Source organism: Chlorocebus sabaeus, chromosome 10, assembly GCF_047675955.1.
Source record: "Chlorocebus sabaeus isolate Y175 chromosome 10, mChlSab1.0.hap1, whole genome shotgun sequence".
Classification (NCBI taxonomy): Eukaryota; Metazoa; Chordata; class Mammalia; order Primates; family Cercopithecidae; genus Chlorocebus; species Chlorocebus sabaeus.
Genome location: NC_132913.1, coordinates 90579726 through 90592967, shown reverse-complemented (window position 1 = coordinate 90592967; position 13242 = coordinate 90579726). Strand labels below are relative to the sequence as shown.

At 35.3% G+C, this 13242-nt stretch overlaps 1 protein-coding gene across 5 annotated transcripts in view; it reads right to left on the bottom strand.

Annotated features, from left to right (window-relative positions):
* NBEAL1 (neurobeachin like 1) overlaps window positions 1–13242 on the bottom strand; it is a 212748-nt gene that overhangs the window by 77304 nt on the left and 122202 nt on the right. For all 5 annotated transcript variants that reach the window (XM_038001729.2, XM_073019947.1, XM_073019948.1 and 2 more), the window contains 10 exons: window positions 12799–12932; window positions 12173–12332; window positions 11959–12061; window positions 10956–11112; window positions 8382–8540; window positions 6715–6874; window positions 5735–5823; window positions 2313–2888; window positions 1790–1965; window positions 255–408 (listed from right to left, as the gene is read on the bottom strand). In XM_038001729.2, the coding sequence (XP_037857657.2) occupies window positions 255–408; window positions 1790–1965; window positions 2313–2888; window positions 5735–5823; window positions 6715–6874; window positions 8382–8540; window positions 10956–11112; window positions 11959–12061; window positions 12173–12332; window positions 12799–12932 (1868 nt within the window). The remainder of the gene's footprint in view (window positions 1–254; window positions 409–1789; window positions 1966–2312; window positions 2889–5734; window positions 5824–6714; window positions 6875–8381; window positions 8541–10955; window positions 11113–11958; window positions 12062–12172; window positions 12333–12798; window positions 12933–13242) is intronic.

The following is a 13242-nucleotide window of genomic DNA, read 5'->3' as shown; positions in this document are numbered from 1 at the left end:
CTGATGATCAATTTTCCCCAACATTAATACAAACCACAAATATTTCAAAAACTAGTCCAGTGTTCAGCTGACAAAAGCCAAAAGAACCATCCTAGTAATAGCTAACAAAATCTGTGACTATTCATCACATCTTACCCTTGTTTATTGAATCTGATTAAGCATTAATGCTCTAAAAAGGGGGGGGGGTGCAAAATTTTTCTTTGAATAAAGTTCTTAACTACCCAAAATATAATTTTAAAGAGATATTACTGTACCTTCTCAGTCCACATGTTTGAATTAACTAGTCCCTCTGACTGAAGAAAGTCCTGTAGGATCAGCATTAGTCGGAAGGCGTTTTCAGCAGTTACTGGATTAGTTTTTGCTTCTCTGTTTTCTGAGACTGCCCATTCTAACATCTTTTGGAGCAAACTAAACGGAAAACAAAGTCCTCTTAAAACCATTGTGAGCTTAGAAAAATAGTAGGACATTAAAAACAAAACAAAACAGCTTGAGAGGCAGCACTGTATCTCTAAAGATATACTATCTCTAGCAGGTATCCAGGACATTGTAAACAGAAATTTTTTTTTTTTTTTTTTTTTGAGACGGAGTTTCTCTCTTGTTGTCCAGGCCGGAGTGCAATGGCGTGATCTTGGCTCACAGCAACCTCCGCCTCCTGGGTTCAGGTGATTCTCCTGCCTCAGCCTCCTGAGAAGCTGGGATTACAGGCATGTGCCACCATGCCCGACTAATTTTTGTATTTTTAGTAGAGACGGGATTTTGCCATGTTGGACAGGCTGGTCTTGAACTCCTGACCTCAGGTGATCCACCTGCCTCAGCCTCCCAAAGTGCTGGGATTACAGGCATGAGCCACCATGCCAGGCCTATAAATGGAATTTAACAATAATGGAGAAACGTTGAAATGTTTGGAGTATTTATCTTTAATAAACATAGTATTAAAAGTCAAAAGTTTACTGTTTTACTTGACTATAAAAAAGCTATGACAATAATTCACATTCCATCCTTCATGAGATACTTAAATTGTTTCTTTAAAGCTGGAAATCGGCAAGGTTAGGGAAGAAAGCCTTATTATGCCTTACAGAGGGTCTTGCCCTGTGGGAAAAAGATGCAATACTTCCCTAGTGTGCTACCACTACAGAGTCCTATTATCTACAGCAGGGGTGTCCAATCTTTTGTCTTCCCTGAACCACACTGGAAGAAGGATTGTCTTGGGCCACACATAAAATACACCAATAATATTTTAACGATATGTTTTAACAATAGCTGATGAGCTTTAAAAAAAAAATCACAAAAAAAACTCATAATGTTTTAAGAAAGTTTATGAATTTGTGTTGGGCCACATTCAAAGCCATCCTGGGCTGCATATGGCCTGCAACCTGTGGGTTGGACAAACTTGATCTACAAGGAACCCTAAATCCTTCAGAGAAATAATTATCATGAAAACCCAACTCCCTTCTCTTAGCACGGAAACACTCAAATTTGGACAAGCCTGTAGAAAACAATGTATCAAGTCCGCAAATACTGCAAGAAAACAGTTTAAACAAAAAATCTGTAATCACTTATGATCCAAATTTACTTAAGACTTAAACCTCCTCATATTGGAATGAGTTTGGGATTCCTCTTTAGATCCTACTAGTATGGCAAAAGACAGGAAAAGGAACTGAGCACAGAGTTTCTCTTTTTCTCCCTTGTTATATCCACGGAACACTGAATAAATGTTCAATAACTAACATTATTTTAGACTCCTGCTGTCACTAAAAGGAGGATGGAAAATCACTACCTAAATGCTTACGTTAGTTTTATTTCATCTGATGGTCGAAGTAGTTCACTGGATATTCCTGGTTTACTCAGTGCTGAAAACACTTGTCCTCGTTCAATCCACGTATCATCATCAGACTTCTCTAGTCCCTTACACATTACATAATTCAAAATATGTGTCAGTAATTGAAGAAGCTCCTCCTCACATCTCTATGGAAAATATAAAGCAATTTTAAATAACTAGAGGGTATAGTTGTTCAAAGCACATCATAAGAACCATTACATATACTAATTGTAATAATTTAATGTATTTTTTAAGTGCCTTAATGAACCTGGAACTTTACTAGGCCCTAGAGATATAAGATGAGTAAGACACTAGCTTTGCTCTCAAAAAACTCACAATCTAGTGACTTCTAGGTTTCTAAACCTTAGATCATGAAACTTAGAACATGAATATAATATGAAATTGTTAACAACTGCTCACATATTTCTAAGGATTAGAAGTATATATCAGACATGAAAATAAAAACAACATTTGGAAAAATAAGCAATTTTACCTCTTGGCTTTCAAGTAAAGAGAAGTCATCACTAAAGCCCATATCATTTGTGATGCTGCTTTCTTTGTCAGAGTGCACAGAAAACGATTTAGTAGACTCTACTGGGGATGGTGTGCTAGGCAGACTGTCTGGCACTTGACTTCCACTATCACTCATTTCACATGAGTCAATTCCACTGAGGTCTAAACTCAAATGTGAAGGGTTCCTATGCCAGAATTCTTCTTGATTCTCTGATTTGAAAGACAATTCTCCCACAGAGTTATCTTCTGGAAATAATGGTGTATTTGAGTCTAAAGAGTGTCTATCCTCCAAACCCCACTGATCTGAAGACACATTAACTGAGGCAAAAGAGGTGATTTTTTCCTCATCTGTTTTTTCATCAAAGTTCTTCTTAGTATCTTCAGTTGACATATTTTTATCATTGTCTTTCATTAAAATAGTTCTACTGTGCTTATGAAGAGTATTTCCGTTTTCAAATTTTGCTTTTAAAAAAAGCCTAACTAAGGTGTCTTGCCAACCAACTTGTTGTGATATTTGATGTGCTGCATCTGGCTGGGACTGCAAAATGTGTAAAACCTGTAAAAAGATTAAGAATACAAAATTCTTCAAAAAGTACATAGCACTTTATATCAAAAATAGTCTCTTTTCAGTTATTTAATGATAAAGTAATGAGAAACTATAGAAGAATATATTTTCAAAAGATTATATTCTTAGATTATAAACTATTTGGAACACTAGCATTGTGTTTCCAACTAATCTCCATATTACTTTGTACAGAGTAAGAGTGCACTAAAATATTTGCTGAAAGATAAAAAAGGAATATTAAAATGAATAGGATGATGGTATATATTAAATAATAGAGTAATATCCTCTCAACTAACTACTTTCCATGAGTCCCCTACATTTGTTTAGGAAATATTACTACACACCTACTATAGCACAGTTTTAGGCACTAGTATTAGGGGAGTGAATAGGACACATAAGACATTTTGATAGAACCTGAGTACACCAAGGATGTTTTTCTGTCTCGTTTTTTTCAGGGAAAGTTACATTTTTTTTTTTTTTGAGACAGGGTCTTGCTCTGTCACCCAGGCTAGAATGCAGTGGTACAATCTTGGCTCACTGCAACCACCGCCTCCTAGGTTCATGCAACTCTCCTGCCTCAGCCTCCTGAGTAGCTGGGACTATAGGCACATACCACCATGCCTGGCTAATTTTTGTATTTTTAGTAGAGACGGGGTTTCACCATGTTGGCCAGGCTGGTCTCGAACTCCTGACCTCCCGTGATCCACTTGCCTCGGCCTCCCAAAGTGCTGGGATTACAGGAATGAGCCATGGTTGCTTTTGCAAAAAGGTTTTTGTTCGATATGTCTACACTAAAGTCTACATTGTTCAGTAAGTTTATATTATACAAACAGAACAAAAACTAAACTTTAATTCCAGAAAATGAACTTCAGCAAGATGGATGCCACTGCTTAGCCAGAATAGTAAACAGTGACATGGGAATATGTATGATCTCTACTATCCAATTGATTTCAATTTTTAGATAAAAACAAGTTCTTAAAAAGCTTTAGACATTCAGTTAAGATCTTTTAAGACAATTTTATCACAAAGCCAATAAACTTCTATATAGATGAAAAGAACTGTAGCTTCCAGGGTTTTGAGTATCTTTCTTAACAGAAGTTTTAGCTCTGACAAATTTCAAAGCAAGAGTTGAACAATGTTGGTAAGGACTTCAATATTACTAGTATTAATATGTGTTAATACAGAAGGCAAGGAGTCACAATGACGTGAAGATTCTTTATTAATGCAATACCAATCAGTGAGCAACTGTTACTTTACAGGTGCAGAATACCAATTTTTTTCCTTCAAGATTAAGCTTTACTCGGCAAATAAACTTTTCATGCTGATTTTAAAGTTTCCGCCGGGCGCGGTGGCTCAAGCCTGTAATCCCAGCACTTTGGGAGGCCGAGACGGGCGGATCACGAGGTCAGGAGATCGAGACCATCCTGGCTAACACGGTGAAACCCCGTCTCTACTAAAAAGTACAAAAAACTAGCCGGGCGAGGTGGCGTGCGCCTGTAGTCCCAGCTACTCCGGAGGCTGAGGCAGGAGAATGGCGTAAACCCTGGAGGCGGAGCTTGCGGTGAGCAGAGATCGGCCACTGCACTCCAGCCTGGGTGACAGAGCCAGACTCCGTCTCAAAAAAAAAAAAAAAAAAAAAAAAAAAAAAAAAAAGTTTCCATAAAATATTACTTATTTTATATCTATTTTATACGTAAATAATAGATAAAACCAAGCTGCACTGAGAGCTGTTTCTAATTATATGTGAAAAGGAAAGGATTAATTTATATGACCTGCTCCAAATACTCAGAGCTGAGTATATGGGGAAATAATCACTGTCACACACACTGTATAAATGTAAACTGGTACAGCTATTTTGAAGGACAATGTGGAAAAATCCATCAAAATGTAAAACATTAATACCCTTTGAAACAGCAAGTCTATTTCATGGAGTATGTCCTACAGATGTATTACCACAAATTGGAAAACAAAAAAAGACATTCATAACAGCAGTTTATAACATGGAAAAGCAGGAAACAACCTAAATGTCTATCAATAAGGAACCAGATAATACTTTATGAAACAGCTATACAATGAAACACTACGCAGCCATTAAAGAGAAAAGGAAATTATACATATATATATATATAAAACAAATATATATATATTTTCTTTTCTGTTAGTTAAATAAACTATATATGTGTGTGTATACGTGTGTGTGTATGTATATATATATAAACTATATATAGAGAGAGATCTCTTATTCTCACATATATATCTCTCTCTCTCTCTCTCTCATAAGTATGTGACAAAATCAGGAGGTAAAATTTTTAAAAAAAGCAAGGAAGCAAATTAAATAGACAGGTCAATGGTTACTAGTGGAGGACAGAGAAAGTTATGATCTGAAAGGGGAAGACAGGATAACTATCTCTTGACTTAGTTAAAGGTTAACTGTACTGAAGACAAATCATTGTTGGAATACTCATAAACAAATTATAGAAAATTATTTCCAGAAAGTTCAAAAGATTCAGAAACTCTAAAATATGGTATATGAATTAGAAATGGTCACAATCATTGAAGGTTCTTAATAAAAAAATTATTCTCTGGTAATAAATTTTTGACTCTGGAAAGAACATATTTGCAGGAGACCACGAAGAGCTAAGAAAACATTTGCATGCTAATTTCTTATGATTACATGAAGTTAATTTACTTCAAAAAGAAAATTGTTTACTTATAAAATTATGTCATTTATAAAATAAATGAAAACTTGTATCTGCTGCAAAATACTCGATGCAAAGTTATTTATAGCATGATCATGATGCTGCTATCGTTAAAATATATCTTAAGAGTTTACTGACCTTTCTGCAGATGGCCACTCTAACATTTATATGTGCTTTGTGAGACATATATACCACAGATAGTAGATCTTTAAAATTAATAACAGGATCTATGGTAGGAAAAACAAAAAGTTAAAATTAAATACGAGAGATAACCAAAGAAAGAACTGTAGATAATACTTGTATAAAATGCTGAAATAATTAATTCATTTTAAAATATGAATTATAGGTATGTTCAAATTTTAAAGAAAAAATAGGTTTAGAATGTTTGACATCCTCCTGAGTCAACCCTAAATAATTGTTCCTTTTTTTTTGATTGCTTGAACATACGGTCCATACTGCATGGCTCTTATATTATTATTTATCTTTTTATATACATGTCTTATCAACAAGATTGTAAACTAATCAAGACAAAGAACCTCATATCCCCAAATTCCCAGCACCTGACATAAATTCTACTGTCTGTCATCAACTACTGAAAAAAATTATTTTAAAAAATTAGAAGCAGGGCATGGTGGCACATGCCTGTAGTCCCAGCTCCTTGGAAGGCTGAGGTGGGAGGATCACTTGCATCCAGTATGAGGCTACAGTGAGCTATGATCACACCTGTGACTAGCCACTGCACACCAACCTGGTCAATACATCAAGACTCTGTTTCTAAAAAGAAAAATAAAAAAACCAAAACAGAACAAACAAAACAAACAACAAAGCTCCTTAGAGAAAAAACAATCATTTGTACATATTTTCTGTACTGTCCTTTTCTTGTTCTGTGGACTCACTTACTAACTTAATCACTCAGTCAATAAACATTTACTGGGTAAGGAACTGTGCTATGCCCTGGGGAGACAAAAACAATAAAACTACATAAGACATGGTATCCAAGGAAGGCCCTGCTGAATCAAATAACAGATAATTTTAAAAGTAGCCTGAGAAAGGTACGAAAAAAACTTACAGGAAAAAATATTTCTTAAATATGTTAGCTTTATCAGCCTTATTCATACCTGTATTTATGATTTGATGGGTGAGGTTTTTAATAAGAGAAGTATTAATAAGTGCTTCATTAAGAAGGAGTCCCAGTCCTGAGTAGCCAACTTCTCTGAGTCGAATATGTTGTTTACTACGCTCATAAACATTCGTGCATTTCAACATTTGTTCCATAATCTGGTCACAACAAGTAATATATTCTCAATATAGAAAACTAAGAATAATTTGTCATTTAAGTTAACATTAACAATGTTAACTTATTAACATTAAATATTAATGCTAATAAATACTAACATTAATATTTAATGTTAATAAGTATTACTATTAACATATAGCAATATTAACTTACAGAATAAAATAATGCTATTAACTTATAGAATAAAATATTGCTATACTTTGTTTTCGGAGCATCATTTTATTCCTTAAGTATAAAAATCCCAGCATTAACCCATTTATGCTGGAGGGTGCAATTTTTTGAATTGCAGACGTGTGAAAAATCAGACCTTCGTGATGCCCTTAAGAAGTGGGATATAAATAACTCCCACATACTTAGTGTTCCAATAATGGAACACTAGGCATAAATGAATTTAATAGGGAGGAGCACTCCGTATTACACCATAATGTAAAAATGGATTTAAGAACAAACTGGGCCAGGTACAGTGGCTCATACCTGTAATCCCAGCACTTTGGGAGGCCTAGGCAGGTGGATCACCTGAGGTCAGGAGTTCGAGACCAGCCTGGCCAACATAGTGAAACCCCATCTCTACTAAAAATACAAAAATTAGCCAGGTGTGGTGATGCGTGCCTGTAATCCCAGCTACTTGGGAGAGTAGGGCAGGAGAATTGCTTGTACATGGAAGCTGGAGGTTGCAGTGAGCCAAGATTATACCACTGCACTCCAGCCTAGGCGACAGCGCGAGACTCCATCTCAAAAAAATAAGCAAATTTAAAAAAATAAACTGGACTGAAATGCATCTGTATTTGAATAATTGGTACATTTAAGACTCTAGTTTAATTACATGGCAAATTAAAGAGAAATAATTTAAAATTTTGTTTCTTAATGAGAAAGGCTTAGATGGAAACAAACCATGTAGTTTGCAAGAATAAATGTGTGTCAATACACCTCTGGATCAATCTAATAATCCACTTAAGTAACAGTTATTAAAATTAAAATAATTTTCAAGGATAAGTAAACACTTGTGAAGCAACTCATCTATATATTTTGTAAGTTACTGATCTCTCTGGACTTAGTTTCTTCATCTGTAAAATGATAATAGTAATAATACCCACTGCATAAAGTTATTGCAAGATTAAGTAAGCCAATATATGAGAAGTACTTAGTGCCTGACATACAGTGGTTGCTACATAAAGTTTGCTATTATTATTAGCTGTTGAAATGTTCTGAATTGCCACATAGACCCACCAAGTCAAGAAGATGAGAGGTTTTATATTGAGGATGGTATGACAAAGTGAATATTCCACTGAGATGATTTTCAGATTATAATACAATTAGTTTTCTAACATGCAAACTACTGAAACATGAAAACTATATATAAAAATAAGTTGAATATCTTAGATAAATAGATATAAAAATAATTTATAGTCACAGAATGGATATATTGCAAGAAAACTCATATACCCACAAATGCCCCAAAATACAAAGATGTTTAAGAAATGTTTGTACCTTAAAAATGATTTCTCTTAGTCTGTCAGAGTACTTCTGATTTAAGAGCAATGCATACAGTATGTCAGCATTTCCTGGTTCAAAGAGCAGTAAGAAAAGCTGACCTCTAGTTGGGCTGGTACGTAGGAGACTGAAGAGCACATCCAAAATTCCAAAGAGCTTTTAAAATTAAACAACACAAAACAAACCACCACATTCATATATACAAGCACAAATAAGGTCACAAGCCACAAAATAGTTATTTAATTAAATCCTATATACTTTAATGTTTTATCTTAACTTCACCATATGTGATAATGATGTCTTTTTTTTTTTTTTTTTTTTTTTTTAAATTCTTTTGAGACACAATCTCCCTCTGTCGCCCAGGCTGGAGTGCAGTGGCGTGATTACAGCTTACTGCAGCCTCGACTTCCCAGGCTCAGTGATTGATTCTCCCACCTCAGCCTCCCAGGTAGCTGGTACTACAGGTGTGCACCACCATGCCTAGCTGATTTTCTGTATTTTTGGTAGAAATGGGGTTTTGTCATGTTGCCCAGGCTAGTCTCAAACTCCTGGGCTCAAGCGATCCACCCAGCTCACTGCACCTGGCCTCTGATATCTTTTGAACCAGACATGTTTTTGCCTTATTCAATTTCCTTTAGTATATCCTTTCACTATTCAAATTTACCTGTTGGAACCATATCTATCTTGCTTTATCCATATGAAAAGACATCTCCTCCATAAAGTCTTTCCTGGTCTTTGCAACATGTAACACCCTCTTAGGAAAACCTCATAGAACTTTATTGTATCTCTCTTATAGATATTATCATACTCTTCTTTGTTTATAGTTATTTGTAAACTTCTCTTATTGACCCCTGCCCCTATTAGCTTAAAAGAATAATAATTCATCATTATATTACCTGTAATGTCTAATATTATTGTGTGTAAACAGTAAGTCCTCAACAAATAACTCTTTAACCGAAATAACCAAAAAAAATTGTTGGCAATGAATCATAGATATAGCTATCATGTAATAAGATGGGAATAATGGGAAGCTTTTGAAGTGGTCCAATCTTATAGGAAAATAGCCTGCATTAACTCATCTAATGCCGATAATGAAGTCATGTAACCACTGAGTACACAGTAAATATTACATATACAGGGCAAAACAGCCTAGTCAACATAAATCTACTTAAATTTGTGGTATTGAGGAGGTTATACCAGAACAGCACAAAAATGGCACTAAAATATTTTTTACCATTTAGGTTCCAGTTTCAGGTTTATCAGTTGTGTGACTTTTTAAGTCACATAATCTCCCTGAATATAAATTTCCAAAAGCATACATGCAAAAAGTAATTCCTGGTCTGTATTATGTTATAGCAGTGGTTCTCAAATTTTACCATGTGCACGAGAATAATCTGGAGGGCTTGGTTCAGCAGTTGAATCAGCAGTATATCTGCATTTCTAACAAGTTCTCAGGTAAAGTTGGTTAGGGGCCAAACAATGAGAACCACTGACTTAAAGGGTAGTTCTGAGGATTAAACGGGATAATGTATGTAAAACTAGACACACATTTATAATTTACTCTTTACGTAACATTTTATGAACCTAGGTTATGCTAGAAGTCTACCCACTAATGGCTGGGCATGGTGGCTCATGCCTGTAATCCCAGCATGTTGGGAGGCCGAGGAGGGCAGATCACGAGGTCAAGAGATCGAGACCATCCTGGCTAACATGGTGAAACCCCGTCTGTAGTAAAAATACAAAAATTAGCTGGATGTGGTGGTGCATGCCTGCAGTCCCAGCTACTTGGGAGGCTGAGGCAGGAGAATCGCTTGAACCCAGGAGGCGGAGGTTGCAGTGAGCCAAGATCGTGTCACTGCACTCCAGCCTGGTGACAGAGCAAGACTGTCTCAAAACAAAAACAAAAACAAAAAAAGAAATAAATCTACCTGGTAACTTTGATGATAACTTTGATGATAGGTAAACATACATCATGTGGACTATGAAAACAGGCTTCAGAATTGCCAGACAAAGCAACCATTTCCATATTTTAAATTTTCTAGCTAACTAGAATATTAAATTACACTGTCATCTATTTTACGAAAAATTCAGTTAGTAGATAAAATTTACTTCCGGCCTGGCGTGGTGGCTCATGCCTGTAATCCCAGCACTTTGGGAGGCCTAGGTGGGTGGACCATTTGAGGTCAGGAGTTCAAGATCAGCCTGACCAATATGGTGAAAACCTGTCTTTACCGAAAAAAAAAAAAGCAAAAAGTTAGCTCAGTGTGGTGGTGCACACCTATAATGTCAGCTACTCAGGGGGCTGAGACAGGAGAATCACTTCTCCTTCTGGGAGATGGAGGTTGCAGTGAGTTGAGATCGTGCCACTGCACTCTAGCCTGACTGACAGAGCGAGACTCCATCTTAAAAAAAAAAAAAAAAAAGATAAAATGTACTTAAGTGCATAATATTGCATGTGACACTACACATAGTTTACCCTCAAAATATTTAACTAGACACATACATACGTTCAGAAGATGATGTAGCAACTCAAATGTTTAAGGAAAAGTAGATTTATCTTAGGCATAATACCTGTTCTTCTTCATTAGTAGCAGCTATGTACCCCATAATACTTTGTATCTCTTCATGAGATCCACCTTTGCACAGAAAATATTTAATTAGTCCATACAAAGAAGTCCTTATTGTTCGAATATCATCTAGAGATAGTTCATTATATTTACAACCATTCCTGAAAGAGAAAACAAGGTATAAAAATTGAAATTTTAATTTTTACATTTCCTTCTTTTTGAGATGGAGTGTCACTCTGTTGCCCAGACTGGAGTGCAGTGGCGTGATCTCGGCTCACTGTAACCTCCACCTTCTGGGTTCAAGCAATTCTCCTCCCTCAGCCTCCTGAGTAGCTGGCATTACAGGCATATGCCACCACACCTGGCTAATTTTTGTATTTTTAGTAGAGATGGGGTTTCAACACGTTGGCGAGGCTGGTCTCAAACTTTTGACCTTACGATCTGCCTGCCTCAGCCTCCCAAAGTGCTGGAATTACAAGTGTGAGCCACTGTGCCCAACCTAATTTTTACATTTCTATATTTTCTATATAAAAGAATTCATAGTGTTAAAAAAATATTTCCATGTAATTCTTGAGATTCATGGTAACTCTGGCTTGCTTTTCTTTTTAAGGAAAATCTTCTGAGTTAAGAGTTTCAGTGAATAAAATAGTTAATGTGAATACAACACCCACTGCATAGCAGACATAGTTTAAGTGCTTTACATTATTAACTAATTAATTTAATCCTCAAAACAAAGGCGGTAACAGTTTTCTTACCTCCTATCAAAAATGAAGAAACTCAAGCACAGAGAAGTTGAGTAATTTGCCTACAGTTGCACAATTAATGAAAGCCAGATTCAAACCCTGTGTAGCGATCCACTATTCATTTTAACCTCCACTCCATCTTACCTCTCTCCAGTTAAAACATACTAGAATCGCTGGTAAAGAGAAAGTCTACAGTCTACACATTCCATCAAGTAGCAGACAGAAAACAATATATCAAAGTGAGAAGGAACAAGGGCATCATACCCATAATAAATCCTAAGTGTATCTAGGAGAAACTGCACACCATACTTCTTTCGGAAAACTCTCCTGCTGTCTTTAATGATGGTTGAAAGATACTGTATGTGACCTAAAACAGAAAGTTCGATCAATGGTAAGTAATTCAGCTAAAACAAAGTCAATAGGTAGTTATAAATTTCTAAAACAACTATAAAGTTTTTATCTGAAAGCCTACTCTTACCAATTCGAAAGGGAAAATCTCCACGGTTCCAAATACGAAAGTCAAAGAGTAAATACTGATACATTTGTTGCAGGAGCTGCATATTTTTCTCTAATGATACTTGTTCAATTAGTAACTGAACTGCCATCAATACATTAACATCCATCAAGGTGCTTGGCACCTGAAATCAAACAGAAGAGGGTTTCATATAGTTCAGTTTAAATAACTGTCATTAAGCTATAATTTTAAATCATTAATTCAGAACATCTACTAAGCATACAAATAAAAAAACCCACATTAGAAAAACAAAAATTTAAGTATTGGTTTTTCTGATATTACACCACAGTATATTCTCCTACTGTCATATTCCTAAAATAGTCTTATATTTCTCAATATCCCAAATACCAAAGCTATCAAACAAGGTTGTATACATCAAAGATCATACACTATTACATAAAATAAGTATTTCTTATATAAGATGTTTCCATGTAAGTTTTTAAAAGCTGCCTGTGAAACAAATTATATCCATTAATAAAACTCAGGTTGTAATAATCCTTAAAAATATATTGATTAGGAAGAAAAAAATCCCAACATCAACTGCAAATCACAATCATTAGTTACATCAACACAACGTTAGACTGGCTCACCTTCTGAAGTAAAGTACCAAGAGTTGCAACTCCATGGGAGTGAATAAGATTGTCCTGATTGATAGGATGTCTCTGAATAAAATGTTTCACAATCAAGATAAATGTTGCAACTAGGTTTCTCTCTAGTCTTGACTCTGTGGAATCAGGAACATATTAATTATCATAATTACTCTAATCATTTTTATATCACATTTTCTATATCTTAATGCACACTGTTATACAAAGTAGAAATCTGGTTCAGCAGTCAGCTTCCAACGTTCTATTGTACAATAGAATCAGAAAAAGCAGCAACTGCAATATTGTATATTTATGTGCACATATTTTCTCTACCACAAATTTAACAACGTGGTCATATTTCCACTAAGAGTATAAGCTAAGGATACTGGAGATTAATCTGCAGTTTTCTGATGAAAGTATTCTAAACTTTCTGAATGATATTAGTAA